General features: G+C 40.1%; 2 protein-coding genes across 2 annotated transcripts in view; both read left to right on the forward strand.

The window, feature by feature from the left end:
* The first annotated feature begins 866 nt into the window (after positions 1-866).
* The window catches only part of uap1 (UDP-N-acetylglucosamine pyrophosphorylase 1), a 68,321-nt gene continuing 48,594 nt past the window's right edge, over positions 867-20,593 (forward strand). The window contains exon 1 of the mRNA XM_054602835.1: positions 867-885. The gene's annotated coding sequence lies outside the window, so the exon portion shown is untranslated. The remainder of the gene's footprint in view (positions 886-20,593) is intronic.
* Positions 1,142-20,347, forward strand: si:ch211-129c21.1 (uncharacterized protein LOC563087 homolog). Its single transcript, XM_054602833.1, has 14 exons — positions 1,142-1,231; positions 8,787-9,242; positions 9,554-9,696; positions 11,868-11,930; positions 12,350-12,448; positions 14,105-14,204; positions 14,532-14,642; positions 14,839-14,990; positions 15,154-15,326; positions 15,790-15,946; positions 16,053-16,275; positions 17,174-17,289; positions 17,530-17,749; positions 17,854-20,347. Exons 2-14 carry the CDS (start codon positions 9,134-9,136, stop codon positions 18,618-18,620), a joined length of 2,433 nt encoding a protein of 810 aa, XP_054458808.1. The 5' UTR covers positions 1,142-1,231; positions 8,787-9,133; the 3' UTR covers positions 18,621-20,347.

Genomic DNA, 20,593 nt, shown 5'->3' on the forward strand with positions numbered 1-20,593 from the left:
GCAAACGCAGATACAAATAATGAAGAATTCATGGATCAATTCATCACATTTAGTAAAGGCCTATAGCTGAATTCACTGCAGTGCAAGTTAAATGAATTGTCTTTCTTCTACTTTTTCTTTTTCTTTTAATATTATTATTATAATTATAATTATTATGACTATTATTATTATTATTATTATTTTATTATTATTATTATTATTATTATTATTATTATTATTATTATTATTATTATTATTATTATTATTATTATAAGTTTTGCATTGCAGTCTATATGTTTTGGGTTAGGTATTTCCTTTAAACTGGAAATGTGTCCTATCTTTTTGAATGTATTTCTTCTCAGGTATTTCCAATGAAATAGCTATTATGAGCCACTAGATGGCAGATGGTGGACGCTGTCAGTGGTTAAATTCAAAATGTTTCTTTTTTTCTTTTCTTTTTTTATATTTCAACTCCTGATCATGTTTGTATATATTGTCAACAGCAGATTATGAACAAAAAGTAGCACATTTGTATAGTAATTGGGGGATTTAAGTAGAGGTGGGAGTGATGTGTTTTTTTTTGTCAAATATGTGCTTATTGTTAGAGCCTTATTGGAATTTTAAGAAACTGAAAAAATGCAGGTGCAGCAGAGATTGTAATATCTTGAATGTTTGTATACAGTACCAGTCAAAAGTGTGGACACACCTTCTCATTCAACTACTTTGAGGAATCTAAAATATAAAACATATTCTGGTTTGTTGAGCATTTGTTTGTTTACCACATAATTCCATATGTGTTCCTTCATAGTTTGGATGTCTTCAATATTAATCTACAATGTAGAAAAAAATAAAAATAAAAATAAATTAAAACCATTGAATGAGAAGGTGTGTCCAAACTTTTGACTGGTACTGTATGTTTGTTGGTGTCCTGTCATAATATCACAATGTTATTTTGAATTTCAACATCTAATAATAAAACAAATAAGAGCAAAAGTCGTCCAAATCAATGGAACAATTAATACCATTGGATGCTGTGTTGTTTGGTTTGTTTTTTTAAAAGAAAAGGTATAATCATAAGTCATGTGACCAGGCTCTGCCTACCACTGAGAGCTGCCAGATATAATCTCTCCCTGCAGGACTGAGATGTTGGAGTGAACGTTACAGGTGGAGCTGAGAGCGTCGAGCTGGAACCAGGACTGGAAAAAAACAGCAGCAACAGACTCCGATGTGGATCCTTTACAACCCCTGTAAGGTGAGTCTGAAGCGGACTCACAAGGCTCTATGGAGACTTATTCACTTGTTTGTGCGCTTTTTTCTTTTTTTTTTATTGCTCCCACAGGCTTAATATTTTTTCCACGGAGCTCCGGCTGGTTGTGGGAATTTGGATTGACAACCTGTGTGGTTTAAGAGGTGCAAACACTGTAACTTATCTGTCTTATCTAAGATTATCGGATATATCTAATAATAGCAGGCGAAAGCTATAGACTAAGCAGTGGAAGGATATGTGTTCAGGGCTGCAATCAGCTAGAAAAACGCTCCAACTTGGTGGCTGATAAAGTGTCAATATGTGGATATATGTGGTTAAATCCTGTGTGGAAATGCTTTGGAACCAGGAGCCAAACTGTTTAAACACCAATGACAAACCTCATAGTTTAAAAATGCATAAATATCTTGTAAACAATCCACAAAAAGAAACATGAAGATGCAGGTTTTCATTTTTCCTGTCATTTTGCACCAGCTAAAAAGTCTTTACAGCTGCATCAATAATTAACCAACAGAACATTTAAATGTCTTTGCATCTCTGTGGCTGAATGTTATAGGAGGTCAATGTGATATTTAAAGGGTGTGCAGTTGAATGTATGGTGAGAATTAAAGCACATGATAGGTGAAGAGGATTTATACTAACTGCTGTCAGTGCACTCACGTGCTCAGGGGATTGCCCAATCTTGGCTGTCATACTGCAGCTCAGTGGGGTCAAGGGGTGTGCATCGGCAGGGCTGCACACTGCAACACCACTAATAATACACTGGAACTCTGGCCTGGGAATGATGCAAGCCTCATTTGTGCTTTACTGTATGTACAACACACCAGTATTTAGCAATGAAAAGTCATCAAATGCTTACAGAAAGCAAAATGTCTCCCATCAGTATTCAGTGTCGAGTTGAACTCACTGGATGTTTTTCTCTGAACTGCTGCTTCATATTTTTTTACATGTCAACAGTGAACACACACAGCTTGCACAGGTAAAAAAGACAGTCTGTTTAAAGTGGCAGCATCAGTGAGGCCACATGTTAAATATAAACCAGTGAGTTACTGCTGTTGATGAACACCCACATGTCATGGAGGCTTTGTTGGACACTGGCTGATCATAAACCACTAGTAGCTCATGATCAGATGGACTCAGTTGGTCAGTAAAGTGACTTTTTAAGAGATTTGGTTTAACACCGTAACAGATTTTGTTAATTGATATATTGTCGACCATTTTATGCCACTAATATAATGATGATATAATAGCAAAACAACGCAAGTACATCTTTTTAAAAAAGACAACAAACTTTTAGTTCTTAAAGATACTCAGACATTGGAATTGAAATGGCAAAAAAAATATTGAAATAACCTAGATAAATAAAACATAAATGAATCACAACCAAACCAAGTCTTATAATGACAGGGAGAACCCTGCTGTTTATTCTGGCATCATGCTGGCTAACATAATTCTTATGTAAACAAACATGTTGGTAAACACAACAGGCAATATCGAGGTCCGCAAAAATGATCTTCATGTCCGTAGATGGTATGATAAATTGATAATCCAAAAATTAACAAGGTTATGTATATATTTATGTACTATAAGTCAATTATGAAAAAATTGACAGTAATTACTGTGAAAGGTATCATTTTAGCACATGATTCTGGAGAAGGACAACAGGAAAAAGCGGTTTAGTGGTTGTGAACGTCACGATATTGTTTTATAAAATTGTTTTGATATCTGCATATCTGATGCTTCCTTGATTGTCTTTCCATTCTTTTACCAAAGCATCTGAATACATAATTCATTGAAGCTAGAATGATTTGCCAATAATCGATTATTGGATCAAGCAAGATTAGAAAACGTTCCTTTATTCCAGCTTCTCCGATGTGAGGATTTGCTGCTCTTCTCTGTTTTACATAATTGTAAAGTGAATATCATTGGGTTTCTGACCGCTGCTGAGACAAAACGGGACATCTGAAGACGTCAGCTTGGACTTTAGGAAATTTAAGTGGTTGCCTGTGACTGTTTTCTGACATTTTATAGACCAAACAATCAATGAAATGAACACATATTGTTGCAGCCCTGGTGTTGACTCTGTAAAGCCAAATTCCTTGGTTTCGATTTTTAATCCAAACTGTCGTTCCGCTCACCGCATTTTGTTTTCTCGGGTGTTCCCGTCTGTCAGTGAACTTGTCACACAACACAGGTAGAGCAGTCAGAGATGTTCATATTTTCCTTTTGTGCCCCAGCTCCTGCTGAAACTTGCCCGGGTGTGTGTTTCTCTGTGTGTGTGTGTGTGTGCGTTCAAGCGTACATTCACACTCAACCAGACTTGTCTCATCAATGACAGATCATTTGTCAGAGCAGAAGCACCTATCTTATTGAACAGGTTGTTGCATTTTTCATTTTGTTGTTCGCTTAGTTATCCATTAGTTAAATGATGCATGTGGTAACGTGAACACACACAGCATGTTTTTTTGAAGTATCATTTTCAACTAATTACAACCCTCCTGTACATCAAAACAAAAAGGTGGCGAGCCACTGTCATTATGTCAGAGAACAACGTTTTGTTTCAGCCATCTGAGCTTGCAAAAATATAACCCGTTGCTGAACTGGAGTGTGTGTTTTCCAGTTAGTGTTTCACAACAGAGGACACAAGGAGTGTCAAAGGTGAGCAGCCTCCCACAAACGGTTTCCTGTTTAGGGCCTCTGTGATGGAAGACTGTATCACGGCCAGCTTCACCAGCCTGCCAGCCAGAGAGCCATTCAGCGTACTACGTCTGACTGGAAGCAAAACAGACAACCCTGGCACTTAGCCAGCAACTCAACCAGCATCGAACCCGTAGACCAGTTAGTCAGCTAGTCGGTTGAATCAGTTACAGCCGGAGGAGGATGCCTCGCCCAAACAGCTCATACCACGTAGGGCTGAAATACAAATGAAGCCGGGGCCCACGCCGTCACATCTGTTTGACTGTTCACACAGATTTTCCTTTGGGGTGATGATGACAACAGCCCGCCTGTCTGTGCACGCTTCAGTCGCTGCTGTTTTTGAGGGGTTTTTACTTTGTACGCTGCAAACCAAGTCGTAGTGAGAATCCATCGTAGGGTACTGAAGATGTGGTGGAGGCTCCAGAGCGGGCTATAAATATCCTCGCGCTTCAAGTGGTTGGAGTGTGTGAAGATACGACTGGGGGGCTTCTTCGGCGAGTGTTGTACTCATGTGCTCATGTGCAGCCTGTTTAACCCACAGTTGATGAGTTAAAAGAAACAACAACAACACCAGCAGTCGCAGTGCTCACCTGTTTAAGGTGGGAGGTTAGTTTTCACATTGAGAAGTAAAAAAACTATTTGAGTCACACTTTTTGTAGAAGCTTTCCTGACGTTGACTGTGCCTTTTGTGGTTGATAGTTTTCTACGTTGTATGCAGATACTGTACTCTATTACTCATGAACAATGCCTTAAATATTCCACTTTTCTCTAATATCAGTGTGACAAGGTAATTTATTAGCCCTGCAGTTTTTGCTGCCTGTACAAGAATCAGTTTAAACAAAAGTCATAACTGGATTTCACAACAGTCTTTCTCAACATACGCATGGCCTCATTGGAGACCACACCTAACATGATGGTGGTTAATTCTTTGGGGGGTCAAATGTTGCTATCAACTTTGTTTGATAAACGTTTGTAAGAGGCTGTTATAGATAATCTTTGTGATTTCACAAGCCTTTATTAATGACTTACTTGTATAAATAAAGGTGTGTGTGATTGATAGAAAATAGGGTCATAAGCCACTTTGTAACATGACACCAAGTAAGTAGCTACTAATGCTACTGTGCCAATAACAAATAGGTTTTGGCAGTGATGTTGTGAGGCCTTCTGCCACCAGGTGAGGGGTCAAACCGTCCATGGGAGGGTCCTTCCTGATGAATTAAAAACAACAAAGAAGTAGTAAAGGTGGAGGACACAGAGACATAGTCATAATCTTACCACCATAAAATGACTTGTATCCAGGCATTATATTGATAATTGCTTCCATGGAAATCTTGAAGCAGCAATAATCAATGTTTTTATGAACAACAAATATAAAAAAACTATGTGAAAGGTGTTGCTCATAGTGACGAACCAGAAGGCTCCAATGAGAGTTTAAACTTTCTCGCTACGCCTTTCACGATAATAACTTTATTGACTTAAAGTACAATATGTGAACATGACCTCAATCATTTTTACGTTATTGGCTTCTCGTAAGATATATATATATATCATCATTTTTGCTGACCTCGATATTGTCCGTTGTGTTTGTATGCTTGTTTGTTTAGAATAAACAACAGGGTTTAACCTGCCAGTATAAGACATTGTGCATTCTTGTTAACAGACCCTGAGAGTCCATTTATTTATTTTATTCAGATTTTGTTTTATTCATGTTTTTATTATTTAGATTATTTCAATATTTCTTCATATTCAAATGTCTAAATATTAAAAAGAATTAGAAGTTCATTGCTCTTTGATAGGATGTACTTCCATTATTATACTTAAATATCATCATTATATCATTGGCATAAAAGTTTCTTAAAATGACAATAATCTTGTTTGTCGCAGTTATTTCTGAGACAATATATCGTCCAACAAAAGTAGGTATCGTGACAGACCAACTGCTCTCAGCGACCCTTAAATCTACTTAAAGCCACCAAATAACAGACGGACAAAGTTCAAACCCAGCTGGTGAAGAGAGTTGAGCATTTAGCAGATAAAGAGACACACTTGTTTCCCCGTGGAGTCGACCTGAACGGACCTAAAGCAGAGTAAATATTGGACTTCTGTTTGTCAGGTGGCTAAACACACGACTCCAGATGAATGGTCATGTTGTTCTCCATCCACTGAATGTGTCAATAGGTCGATAAAATGTTCACCGCAACACATTGACATCGTAACGCCGAAAAACAGGAGACGAAATTCTTTGTATCGTATGTGAACATGCCACAGGAGTCACAGGACTCTGTTTACTGATTGGTTGCAGGTTTTCTCTGGCAACACTTTGTCGCTAAAATGTAAACTATCCCAAACTATAAGTTTAGCCGCTTGCAGAGCTGCTTTACATGGACATTGCGTGGCAGGCTGCTCTGGTGTCTTTTTCGACGTAAGGTGATAAATATGTCAGTGTTGTGTTTCATTCTACAATTTAACATTTAAAATACTTGATATTGATGTCAAGATTTTTGTTAAGAAAATATTTCATTTTATTTGAATAAAGTAACTTGACGGATCAAATTTAAGGGTCTTATTTTATAAGAAAAGCAGCTTTGTGCAACTGGTGACTGGTGAAGTTTTGTGTAAAAACTTCAGCACACACACACACACACACACCACACACACACACACACACACACACACACACACACACACACACACACACACACACACACACACACACACACACACACACACACACACACACACACACACACACACCCTGGCCATGTGAGCAGATGTCAGTGTGTGAGTTTGACCATAGATAAACAGAGGATAGAGAAAAGAAGGACAACTGCTGCACGCTCGTCTATTGTTGCAGCCATACTTGCCTGTCTGCACCGTTTGGAAGTATCTGTCAAACGCTGTGGAAAAACAACCTGCAGTCATTTCATACAGCTGTAGTCCCCCCCCTCCCCCCCTCCCCCCCTCCCCTACATCCCCTCACATCCTGAGGGGAAAAGATATGCATGACATCGGGGCTCTGACAACAGATGAGCAGTCATGCAACATGCAGCAGCTCGTCCCGCTGTGTCAAGTAACAACAAGGTTTGGAGCACAGCAGTTTGTTGCAAAACGCACATTTAAAAAAACCCCGAGGTTGTTCAGAGGCACTAGGGAGTCGAGCGCCTGGCTGTCTCTCGAGGAATTTATGGATGCTGTCATTTTGCTTTCTGTCAAACAGTCTAGGACTCTCTGGTGTGTGTCTCTAAGGACGCGTCTCTGTGAAATCTGCTGTATCTTTTTTCTCACTTTCTCTGCGAGCTAAAAAATCCAAACAACACTTGCAAAGCGGCTGTGTTTTTTTTTTTTTTTTTTTTTGAGCAGCATGCACCAAAAAAAGATTAAGAGTGCAGTTTTTTCACCTTGCGAGTCTGCTCTTAAAGTATGCTTTGTGTGTTATTCGGAGGAGAAAAAAAAAAAGTGCCTTGATGAATTTTGAATGAGGCTGCGCCGCTCAGTTTGTCAAAACAGAACGAAAAATTCGTAAGTAAGTGGTGGGTCTAAAATCTGTGTGAATCCCAGGGTGGGGATGGAGCGTTGTGGAGCTGTGAATTATTGTGATCTGCATGCATGCCCCAACCTGAACTGATTCCCCCCCCGTCTGCTACGTGAACCCCGCTGAGCCCAGAGGAAGCAGGTTTTAATCAGGGAGGAGGACAGGAAGAGACGGAGAGTGGAGGAGGAAGAGAGAGTGGGGGCTGTCGGGCAGCATGGCAGAATCTCACTAGACACCGGTTTCCTCTGTGAGGTTTACAGTTGATTCTGACTTCTAATAGTTGTGACTGTAAGTGGTGCTTCACTTCTCTGATGTCACAATGTTTGTCCCTGATTTGCAAACCGTATGTCTTTTTTGACAAATATACTTCTAACCACAATTTCTAACAGAAAGCCTCTGGTACAAAATTGGGTGCACTTGGGAATTTAAAAGGTATTTACCAAGCAGGGAGAAACAAATGAAAGATACTTTTGAGTTTTTAGAATTGTAGGAGTGTTTTTGTCCTGATACTATGCACTGAATTCAGGATTTCTTGGCTGATTTTGATTGTCTCAGTTTAATCTGTTTCTTATGGGTAGGGTTGTAGCATTATATTGGTATCAGGGTGTACTTTGATATTAAGATTGACTTTTATCATACAGTGTTTTTGCTTATCTATGGTATTTAAAAAAAAGGTGTGTGTGTGTGAGAGAGAGTTAAAGGTACAGACATGAGCAATCTGGCTGCTACTTTATATGGTAATTATTAATATTTATTATTATTATTACAGTTTACAGTTTAGGATTTTCATGTGCTCATTTGTTTGACAGGAATTTTTTTTTTTATTGGACTGGGATATAAGAATACAAAGAAATAGATATTTTTATATTTATTTTGCATAAATTGTTAAATAGGTGCACAGCATGACTGGGGATTAAAAAAAAGCATTTTTCATTTCATCTCAACTTTATGAGAAGATTTCCTCACAGTTCTCTGGTGAACGGTCTGAATGAAATGATGTTTATTTCATTCCTGCTTACAGATTATTATTATTATTATTATTATTATTATTTATTTCATTCCTGCTTACAGTAAATTTACTGCATAGATTTTATTTTTGAGAAATAATATCAGATAAATAACTGCTGGCAGACACCATCACATTCACATTGCGGTTATTGAAAATCTGGATGTAGGTCTATATGATAATCATAAAAGGGGATTTATTAAGACCTAAAAGCCTGCAATTAGTTCTATTCTTAGCATTAAACTCAGTCTTTTCATGTCATGGGTCTCTTTTATAATTTAATAAAGATGTTTTCATATCTCTCCTAGTGATGGGCACCATTAAGATGATCTCCTCCAGCATCCCTCACCAGTAGCTGGGCAGCATGGCTCCGGCTCCTCCTTCCAGAGAGGACACCAGTAGCTCATTAGCACTGCCCTGGAGGCTGACGCCGACATAGATATAGTTCCTCATCACGGTGGACACCAACTGATCTGCAGCCCACAGGCCCGTTTAAACACACTTATGAGCTGCCTCACAAGGACGAATTGTGCCGGAGCGGCAGCAACATCTGGACCGAGACCTTAAACCATGTTCTGTCTCTGATTGGTTGCTTTGGGCGGCAGAGCTGGACCGTGCAGCTCTTCCACGCTTAGACAAACCCGGACTCTGAGCCATGTCTCTTCTCTCGGCCCTGAGCATCATCTGTGGATTGATGCTCCATGTTTCCTACAGTGCACTCAACACTCACTATTGTGTCCCACGAAAGACAGTTCCCTACCGGAGTAAGTCCTCAATGCTTCCACAGTAATATGTCATGGGATATTCCTACTGTTTCTGGAAGATTTACCCCTTGGTTTGACCAGAAAATACCACAATTTAGAGCAGCTTAATGATATATGTGAATATTTAAAACCTTGTGAAACAGCAGTGCAACTTTAACTTCTTAGTTTTTGTGCTTTGCTTGGAAAACCTTGTACAATTTCAATGAATTAGCATTTATTTTTTTTGCTGTGGGAGCATTTTCCCAACTGCACAGAATCAAAAGATTTGAATTGTAGATAAGTAAAGCAGAATCTCTCCTTTTTTTTTTTAGACGAGCTGAAGTTGTTCAGGGAAGAGGGGATCTTTAACTACTCCACTATGCTGATGAGAGATGACCTGGGTGTTTTGCTGCTGGGGGCCCGAGAGGCCGTATACGCTCTGGATATCAACGACGTCTCTGCCAGAAAGGCTGCGGTAAGAACATGTGAAGGGATTCATTCACCCAAAAAAAATAAAGATCTGTTCACAAAATGTCTGTTCTGATCAGCTGTGTTGTGTTTGAAGCTGTTTTAAAAGATAAAACAAGTATGCAGAATACTTATTTAAATTCTCTTTTGGCAGTTTAAATAACTATCAATACATTTTTAATATGGCAGATTAAAAATTAAAGATTTATCGAACATTTATGATATTTTATTGAAGTGGTCGAAGGCATTTCATTAAATAATCTGTAAACCACTTGAGGCCGGATTTGTCTTTCCTTATCATGAATTATTTAAGTGGTTCCTAAATGTTTTAGTTTACAATCCTTTAAAGGAGACAAATCATGCTAATTTCCAGTTTCATACTTGTTTTTGGGATTTCTGCTAGAACATGTTTAAATGCTTTAATGTTCAAAAAACCACATTATTTTTCTCATACTGTGTTTCTGAATGTACCTGTATTCACCCTATGTTGGAAACGCTCCGTTTTAGCGCCTGTCTCTTTAAGGCTCCCTCTCAAAAAAGCCCAGTCTGCTCTGATTGGCTTGAGAGAAAAATGTGCACCTTTGCATAGGTAGAAACTGTGGGTGGAGATACTCAGATGGGGGTCGGTATTTTCTAATGAGCCTGCGTGTGACATAGTTAGGGGAGCCGGCGTCGGCCATCAGACCTCTGGAGCTTGTCCAGAAAGCTGCAGCACGTCTGGTGTTCAATCGCCCCAAGTTCTCTCACACAACTTCCCTTCTCCGTTCTCTACACTGGCTCCCTGTAAGAGCTCGCATCCAGTTTAAGACTCTGGTGCTAGCCTACAGGGCAGTGAAAGGAACAGCTCCTTCCTATCTCCAGGCCATGGTCAAGCCCTACACCCCCGCCCGACCACTTCGCTCTGCTGCCTCGGGGCGATTGGTTGCCCCGTTGCTCAGAGGTCCCTGCGGCCGATCCACCCGGTCACAGCTTTTTTCTGTCCTGGCCCCTCAGTGGTGGAATGAACTCCCCACTGACGTCAGGACAGCAGAGTCGCTGCCCATCTTTAGGCGCAGGCTGAAAACTCACCTCTTCAAGAAGTACTACCCTGAGCCTTCCTCGTAGCACTTATTGTATTCGTATTAGTTGTTGCACTTATTGAATTTGTATTCGTTTACTGCACTTATCCTATTCGTAGTAGTTTGTAGCACTTATTATATTCGTATTAGTCTGTTGCAATTATTGTTTTCGTAGTAATTTGCCTCTGCACTATACTTTTGCTCTGGTTTATGCTTTAAGATGCTTGTTTAAGAAAGGAGATGCACTTATGACTTCTGGTGACTAGTAGTTCTCTTGAATACCTATGTTGAATACACTTCCTGTAAGTCGCTTTGGATAAAAGCGTCTGCTAAATGACTGTAATGTAATGTAATGTAATGGAGCAATATCTGATTGGCTTGTTGAATCACATGTTTTCCGATCTTGGCAGCCCACAAAGAAATGACTGGGTTGTTTATTTTCATAATTTAAGGTTTGGTGGGCACTCCAGATAACCAAATGTATGTGCACAAGCACCGAAAAAGAGAGTTTTTCATAATTTGACCCCTTTAAAAAATTAGGACATCTATTTGTGACCCAACATCAGAGGTAATGGTGGTGGTGTAGATGTAAGTTATGAACTTAAGATTTTTTCCCCTCAGCATGTCTGAAGGATTTTTTGAGCCTCACAAAGTGAAAGTATCCCGTTTATCCTTGTTGCAAGAACATTTCACTAACATTTTCATGATCAGTTCATGCCTCCAGTGAGTGTATTCTTTGAGTATCTTCCTCTGCCCTCTTTCACTATTTTGAGAGAGTGTACTTTGGCTCACAGAAAACACGCCAGATTGCGTAATGAGCTGCTCTCACATCAGCTGCCAGTCCAACACTGTTGTCTTTTTGGCCCGTGCACATTTTCATGAGGGATTTGAATGAATAACCACACAGTGGTCAGTGGGTTCATCGTTTTAGTTTCACAGCTAACAGTCACAACTAAATGCAGGTTCTCCCCATCTTTAGAGAGTACTGATTGATCTTAGCGTTAGACAAACAGTGAAATGTGTGAGAGCAAACGGGCCTCAGCTCCACTGCCGACATGCTGCGAGTTGCGAAATCGTTCCTGCGTGCTTTGACGAGATACTTCTCCCTCTGTTGATGCAGGTGTATTGGCGGGTCACCGAGGAGAAGCAGAGGGAGTGCACGTACAAAGGAAAACATGCTGAGGTTTGTGCAACGTCTTTCAAAACAGAGATTGCATGCGCTAACTTTTACTTCTGGGGAAAGGACACGGCCTTAAGAGATGGCTGTTGAGTGAAAGCAGCTCACTCCCTTATGCAGTTTATCTCTGTGCATTTGTAAATCATTTATATGGGAGTCTTTTTTTTTTTCCCTTTTCAAATCTCCACAGAACTCTCTTTGAAGAGCTTTGCTTACAGCTTCGTACCAAATGTCCAAATAAAGGCACAAGAGGAAAATGCATGTACACATCCTTGACCTTCTGGTCAACCAGCTCAACCCCATGTGCCGTCATGATATATATGTGTGTGTGTGTGTGTGTGTGTGTGTCTGGCATGTTTGTGTTTTTTGCGGCTGAACTAACAGAGCTCTGACCTTGGCATTCCCTCTGCTGGATCTTGTTGCAGGTGGAATGCCGTAACTACATCCGAACCCTGCACAGAGTGAATGACACTACGATGTATGTGTGCGGCACAAATGCTTTCAGCCCCTCCTGTGATTATCTGGTAAGTAAACTTTAGTAAGCAGAGATGATATGGTGACTCAGTTTGAGTCACTCTGTTTATTAGCTGAGGGGATGGTGGTGGTTTGAGTCATTGGAATTATTTGCAAGCCCTTTTCCTTTATTTTGATTATAAACATTGACTTTAGTGCTCATGACTTAAAGGGATCGTTTGCATGTCTTACAGTGGGGTTGTATAAGGTATTTATCCATAGTCAGTGTATTACCTACAGTAGATGGAGGTGGTCACACTCCAAATTTAAAGAAACAGACAGTACCAGCATGGGAGCAAAGTAATGTACTGCTGTGGACGTAGCCAGCAGAGTAATCGATTTGAGCAACCTTAAAAAATAATTTTCAGTTAAAATATAGGCTATATTTAGTATATCTTCACTGCTTTACCCTGCTGTCAGACAGCCCTTTGAGACGAGACACTGCAGCTGTCATCTCTGCTCTCTTCAAATTCACAAGACTCCGTTGACAAAAATGGTGTCATTTTGCCTCTCAGAACACAGGAGCTGCTTGTCGCTGCTTCAGTCGGTTAGTTTGTTTGTGTTATTGTGTGACTTTGGTAAATTCAAGCTAAACCTGTAAAACAGGTAACTTTAACTTGATGGAGTGGGCAGATACAAAGGTATGGACCCAGACAATATGTTCATTGTTCATCACAATAAAAGAAACATGTCAGCCAGTTTAAACAGTGAGGCTCAATTATTTTAATGTTTTTAATATTTTTTGGACTATATTGGAGGTCTGAGGCAAACAGAACAAGAATGAGCAATATGAGGCTTTTGATAGATAAAACTTTCATTGTTGGTTTCAGTATTTTTGGGTGATATTTATATTCAATAAGAAGAATATAAATATCACCTGATTTATCCTTTAATCCAAGAAGCAACAACTGCAGTTGTGTTATTAGACAAAGGCCCTAAGATGCAGTTCCTTTAATGGCCACTATGTGCCTGTTTAAAAAACTCCAATTGTATTAAATTGAGAATCTGCCATCCTCAGTCTTGTAATACAGACGCAACACTTTTTCTCAGCAAGTTGTCTTATTAGGTAAATTTTTTTCTTCTAATGTGAGTCTTACTTCAAAATAAGTTTAAGCTCATGTCTCTCGTGTCGGTGTTTACGTGTTTATTGTCTTTGTTGGGTCTCATTGTTCAACAACATCCATTAGCTCATGAATGCTGTGTATTTTGGCAAGTAACTCAAATCTCAGAGGAATGAGCCTCCTGAATGCACCACCAAGGAGAAGGAAATGGTTCCTATGTGGATAACCACAACACAGTAACCTAACTTTTATTAAAATAAGAAAAAGCAGACATCATGTCTACTTCAAGGGATTATATCTAAATCTTTCTTTAGTTTCTGCAATATATCACGTAGACACAAATGTACTGGGTGAGTTGAAGGTTTGAAGATCAATCTAAAATCGTGTTAAATCTTTTGTATACTTTTGGAAAATGGTGAGTAATGATGTAAATATTTGCAGGTTGTAGTTAATGGGCTAACACATGCAAACCACTGGTAAAGTCTTACAACTCCAGTCCTGTTTCCCAGTACTGTGTCTAAATAAAATGGCACAGTTTTTGTCCCTTTTTTCTCCCTTAACAAGTTTTCTGTCCCCTCTCTCTCTCTCCCCCTTTGTTTCCGACAGACTTTTGTAAATGGACAGCTGAGGCTGGAGGGAAAGCCGGAGGAGGGAAAGGGGAAGTGTCCTTTTGATCCCTTCCAGAGATACTCCTCCCTCATGGTCGGTGAGTGTCTGAGTCGGGTTTGCTGCCAACAGGAACAAAGCACAGAAAACTGCTGAGCGTTCAAAGTGCACCAACAGAAAATATCGGGCGCGTGATAACTGTGTATGTGCAGGATTTCACTAGACACACAAGACCTGAGCATAAAAATGCGTTACAATTGGCGGTCTCATAATGCTACCTGCTCTCAACACACAAGCACTAATTAGTCAGACAAAGAAGGTTCTGATCAGTCCATTAGTCTGCATAAAAATGAGATATTGTTCCACTTCAATTTGATAATGTATTTCCAGGAATGCTTTCCCCTCACCTCTTGTTCCTGTCCGACAGGAAACGACCTGTACTCTGCTACATCCATCAACTTCTTGGGCTCTGAGCCGGTGGTTCTGCGCAGTTCCGACTTGGCTCTACGCACTGAGTTTAAGAGCTCCTGGCTCAGTGGTGAGTTCCTCCCTGGAAAAACAAAACTGTCTAGTTAAAGTTTTATGTAATGGAAAGTTAAGAGGGAATCTGCAGCAATTCTATTTATGCATGATGCAGCATTTTTTAGATATCCTTTAATGTAACTGAGGCAACATTTTTGGGGGGATTTTTGCACACCTGCCCTAAGCATTCATTACATTTTTTGTGATTTCAGAGCCAAACTTTGTCTTCATGGACTTTGTGGGTGAGAGTTTTGGTAGTCCTGGCGGTGATGATGATAAGGTGTACATGTTCTTCAGTGAGAATGCCATGGAGTACGACTTCTACAGGAAAGTTGCAGTGTCCCGAGTGGCCCGAGTCTGCAAGGTATAGTCAATTAAGAACTGAATAAAAGCTTTTTTCTAGAGACATTAAGATAGAGTAGGTTTAATAACATCCCCTGTGCAGATTTGTGGTTGGCCTCATGCTCCCTGTCTGACAAACTGATCTGGTTGTTGTGGATAAGAGGAGTGTCTGTCTCTGTGTTTAGGGGGATATGGGCGGCCAGCGGACACTGCAGAGGAAATGGACGACGTTCCTGAAAGCCCGTCTGGATTGTTCCCTCCCTGAACCCAGCCTGCCCCCCATTGTCCAGGATGTCTTCCTGCTGAAGGACGAGGACTGGAGGAAGAGCGTCTTCTACGCTGTCTTCACTCCGCAGTCGTACGTGTTTAAATTCAAATATTGGTAGTTTTTATGGTTTAGGATGGGTGTTAACCTTTGGCAGGGTAGGAAGTCAACTGATCAGGCAATGTGGAAACATTTAAAAGGTGTTTATATTCACACAAATACTGGTTAAAAAAAGATGAATAGTTCCTATTGTTTGATTCATAATGTCAATATACGGCATTTAATGTATCATTTTTTCAATTAGTATTTTTATTGCTTTACTTGACAGACATCCCAAAAAAGCAGTGCAATTGTTTTACAGATGAATATTCTCAAAACAATTTATATTTATATTTAATTCTATATTTATTTTTATCATTATTTCAATATTTATAAAGTATTAAAAATATCTTTTGTTATTGTTTTTATTTTAATTCTTTTTTGACAGATGAAATTTCAAAATTATTCTCAAGCATTTAGTTTGCATGACTAAATGTGTCTGGTTTGGTCTTTCCAGGAGCTTGTCCCAGGTTTCTGCAGTATGTGCATTTAAAGTGTCTGCCATTCGGGACATTTTTAACGAGGGCAAGTTTAAGACACCTGTCGCCGTGGAGACGTCCCACGTCAAGTGGGTGATGTACACTGGAGAGGTGCCGGTCCCAAGACCAGGAGCGGTGAGTCCAAAGTCTTTGTTGCAGCCGGAAGAGATTCTGGATATCAAAGTGTTCAACACTAACCTGAAAAAACAACAAAATTCTGAATTGAGGTTTTGTATTTCAGTGTATCAATAACGTGGCACGTAACATGGGGATGAATCGCTCTCTGGACCTTCCTGACAAAACCCTCCAGTTCATCAGGGACCGTCCCCTCATGGACGATGCCGTTCGCCCGCTGACAGGAGGCCCGCTGCTGGTCAAGAGGGGAGCTTTGCTGACTCGGATTGTAGTGGACAGTGTGTTGGCGCTGGACGGAGAGAGATATGCAGTCATGTTCATCGGCACTGGTAAACTAAACTATGGGATATCTGTTAAAAAAATAGGTTTAATAAAGATGCAAGCAGACCTTATTTTTCTGTATTGATAATCTGGTGGATTCAATTTAAAAACCCCTGAAATTTTTTGTATTTCTCCATAATGTAAAATTTTCAGTTAAAGTAAAAAAAAAAAGTAGTTATGTATTAAAGGAGTACTTCACCCCCAAAATGACCAATTATATATCAATTATTCACCCAGTGTTACCTTGAATTCATGAAGAAAACTTGTTTTTCTTGCATGCCTCCATGGTGAATAAAGAATCCAATGAAGAATAAACAGTGAAAAGTCTGGATGAGTTAAAGCATTTAACAACAGCAAAACTGTATCAAATTCATTAAGACTTTTCTCTGTTTTCGGATTCCACGTTCACTGTGAAAGCATACGAGAAAAATTGTGTTCTTCAAGAATTTAAGGTAACACATGGTGAGTAATTTACATAAATATGGACCTTTTGTGGGTGAAGTATTCCTTCACAGTTTAACACTCAAAAAACTTGTATCTGTTTAATTATCACTGTGTGATTTCTTCCAATTTGATTGACCTACAACTGTTTTATTTTGTTTCTTATTCTTTATTCAAATGTTGGTTAACGCTGATTTGTACACAGTAAGTATGTGACATCATCTTTCTCCAACTCTAAAACCAGTGAGAAAAGTAAGGGGAAAACACAAAATACTTTGTTTTCACATAGGAATCCATTGGTTATAGTCAGAATCCGATTTAGAAAATATATTTTCATGACTTTTATTTGTAAGCTTTCAAAGCCATCAGTACCTTTGAAGACAGATTCAGTATATCAGTAGAGAGAGTTACTACTATGTGCTTATTTTACGGGTATTAGATGGCCTTTTTTTTGTGTCCTGATAGAAAACGGTTACATTCAGAAGGCTGTCAACTACGCAGGAGAGATGCTCATCATTGAGGAAATTCAGCTGTATGAAAACCCCGTGCCTATAAGCATCCTGCGCCTCTTGTCCAGCAAGGTAACCCTTAATAAGTTTATCAAAGTGGCAAATATTGTTTATAAGCTCACCGTCACGATAGCTTGTAATCATTTACTTGCATTTTTATTGGCAAATATTGCACAATAAGTCAGAGTTTATATCTCAATTTAAATATGTTGTCACTATATTGCCCCTAACAGGCAGTAAAGAGGATTCAGTGGAAGTACAGATGAAGTGCTTTATGGTTGTTAATTTGTTTGTTTTTGTTTGCAAATACAGGGCCAACTGTATGCAGGTTCAGCGTTTGGTGTCATCCAGATGCCGGTCAGTAACTGCAGCCGCTATGACTCCTGTGTGGACTGCATCCTGGCCAGGGATCCGTACTGCGCCTGGGACCTCCCCACCGAGCAGTGCTCCTCAGTCCACAGCTCGTCACTCATCATGAGTACTGCAATACAGAGTCTGAAGGAAGGAGACGTCACGCGATGTCCTCCGCCAGGTGCTTTGACTCGTTTTGCATGCATTACTGTGAATACTTTTCGGATGAGTCTTATCAATCAGCATGCAGTGACGACAAATTTAATGTGTGTGTGTTATTTTTAGATCCAGTAGCAGCTGTGGACTTAACCCTCGTTCCAGAGAACAACATCCAGCTGCCTTGCCAGCTCCACTCCAACTTGGCTCAGGTCCTGTGGCGGTTCTCCGACCAAACACTTCACTCCAGCAACAAATACTACATCTACAGCGGGGGGCTCCTCATCCTGGGGGCCTCTGAATTGGACGCCGGCCTCTACACGTGTGACTCTGTGGAGCTGATCAACGGGAGGGCCTACAACCGGACAGTGGCGGTTTATCACCTGCAGCTCGACTCCGGCCTAGGAGAGGTTGGCGGGACGACTCCCAGCAACGAGGTGACAAATTCCTCAAAATCTATTCACAGTCTGAACACTGCCGCTCCGGGGCCGGCGCCAACCCCGCGTAACGAGGAACCGCCGTCCCCCGAGAACCAAAGCGACACGGGCAGGGTGACCCGCTTGGAGGTCGCCGTGGGTCTGCTCTCGCTGCTTTGTCTCTCCCTGATGGGCGTCATATTATGGATCTGGAGTCAGGGTGGGGCAAGGGAGTGCTTTAAGTTTGCGAAGCGCAAAGGCGAAATCGAGGGGAAGAGGCAGTCGGCTGAGTACATGCACATCCCGAACAGAACTTCAGAGATAAAGCTCCTGGGGCCCGAGCCTGGAAGGCCTTGCAGTGCCAATAATAATCACTCCACCGTTGACTTCAAAGGGAACGGGGAGCACCACTTCACACCTATGGCCAACATTTCAAGCCTGGACGGGTTGGGATACATAAATGATGAGTCAGAGATTTGACTCTGCTGAGGTATAGAATTCAATCCAAGGCCAACGACCAATTATCTTCCTGTAGTTGTGCTACTGTGGAGAAAAAAACTTTTCACATTATAGATTCTTTTGATTGGTGTCGTTGCCAATTTCCTCCACTGTCGATCATTTCTGTACGCTGACGGGGCAGCTCATGTTCACTGTAAAGACTTTTCTGGTGGAATTTTCATTCCGAGAAAACAGTTGATAAGTCATTTTTTTATATATGTATTTTTTTGTATAATGATAAATTGTGAATACACACTGTGTAATATATTGTGTACAGGCAAGAGCGTTTTATTTTCAACTATTATTTATTTGAAGCAATATCATTTTTGTTGCAGCAATCATAATACGTGTGATCTAAGTCTTAGGTCTCTTCGATAGAGTCAGCAGCTATGAACAAGTAGCAAACACTTTGACCTCTTGTTTCCAGTGAGATTTCATTTTATGGATTATTCAAGACAACATTCATCAGTCAGAGAGCATAATGTCCAATCTTTGGTTGTGTTAATGATTGATCAATAGCCTACTTCTTATTTCCTGGTAGCTATAAAAAATATATATAAAATGGAGTACAGATTAACTGCTGTATTCAACAGTGTGTAGGATTTGGTGGCATCTAGCGTTGCAGACAGGCAGCAACCTCCAGTTCTGAAAAATACCTTGAAATTGCATTCTTTCTACCAGCCAGCAGGGGGTGACTGCTCTGGTTGTAAAAATAATATATTGTATAAAAGTCTATGAGAAAATAATCCTACTTCTCATTTAGTTTATTCCCTCAGTAAACATTGTAAACACGCGTTTATGGTCTCAATCTCTAGTTTCAAGTCTTCTTCAATACAGCATGATGTTCATCTAGTAAATTATGGTTCATTTAGAGTCAAATAGACCCTAAAGCAGGGTAGGCTTAAGGGCGGGGCTTACTGTGATTGACAGGTTGCTACCAGAGCTGTATGCAGCTTCTCTACCTCACTTCTCCGCAGTCCAAATATGGTCACTTCTGTTCACTGGCTGGAAAAAAACAGCAATATGGTGAAGGGAAAAATGCAAAATCCGAGGCTACCAATCGGCAGTCCACAAATCACAATCAACATTACAAAGACGTCCATTTATTATATACAGTCTCTGGTTGCAGATTGCAACCAACTGAATACCCCTCCACTCATGTCCTCCCTTTCCAAGACTGTGTACAGGTTACTGCACTTTCACAAGCGTGTCAGAGAACTACGGTGGCCTTCAGGTAGCCTAAAAACGTGTAACACCCTCTCTAGAGCCAGTGTTTGGTTTGTCCATTCTAGGCTACTGTAGAAACATGGCGGTGCAACATGGTGGACTCTGTGAAGAGTATCTACTCCCTTTGTAGATTTAAGCTAATTGTATCCTAATAAAAACACAGTCATGAATATATTATTACATTTCTGCTAATAGAGCCCACTAAATCCTACACATTGTGCCTTTAAGAATTAAAATAGGTGATTAAAAGTGACAAATCTGTTTTCCATAACAGACACATAAGATTACTTCACTCCTGTAAATGTTGTACATCATTGAGAGTGAACTAGGGTGTCATTGTGAAGCAGAAGTGTGGGTGTCAAGTGAATCAGTGCATCAGAGACAAAGCCAGGATAAGATTTTTTCTGTTTTTGGTGTAATCTTTGGGGAAAATGCAGCCCTTGTTGATAATAATAATAATAATAAACTTTTTTTGGGAGTTTCACGTGATTCTTGCTGTCAGTAATTATTGCTGTCTCTCTCAACTGACATACTTGTTGTCTTGATGTTTCCAACAGATACTCCTGTGGATTGTTTGGATGATTACAAACACACACACGCGTCACCTCAGACCTGCTTGTTTTTGACAAAAAAAATCTTAGACCAAACAAAATTTCAGGAATGTAGCTCTGAATCTGCTCTGTGTTTTTCACACTCTGTCATTAACAACAGCGCTCAGAGCCGCCTTA

The sequence above is a fragment of the Anoplopoma fimbria genome, chromosome 8 (assembly GCF_027596085.1).
Source record: "Anoplopoma fimbria isolate UVic2021 breed Golden Eagle Sablefish chromosome 8, Afim_UVic_2022, whole genome shotgun sequence".
Classification (NCBI taxonomy): Eukaryota; Metazoa; Chordata; class Actinopteri; order Perciformes; family Anoplopomatidae; genus Anoplopoma; species Anoplopoma fimbria.

What these genes read in the sequence shown, in the direction of transcription:
- si:ch211-129c21.1 (XM_054602833.1), top strand. Translation starts at nt 9,134, where the DNA reads ATGTCTCTTCTCTCGGCCCTGAGCATCATCTGTGGATTGATGCTCCAT. An exon ending in GCCCCTCCTGTGATTATCTG is followed by an intron (nt 12,449 to 14,104) that starts GTAAGTAAACTT and finishes TGTTTCCGACAG; the next exon opens with ACTTTTGTAAATGGACAGCT. An exon ending in GAGTGGCCCGAGTCTGCAAG is followed by an intron (nt 14,991 to 15,153) that starts GTATAGTCAATT and finishes CTCTGTGTTTAG; the next exon opens with GGGGATATGGGCGGCCAGCG.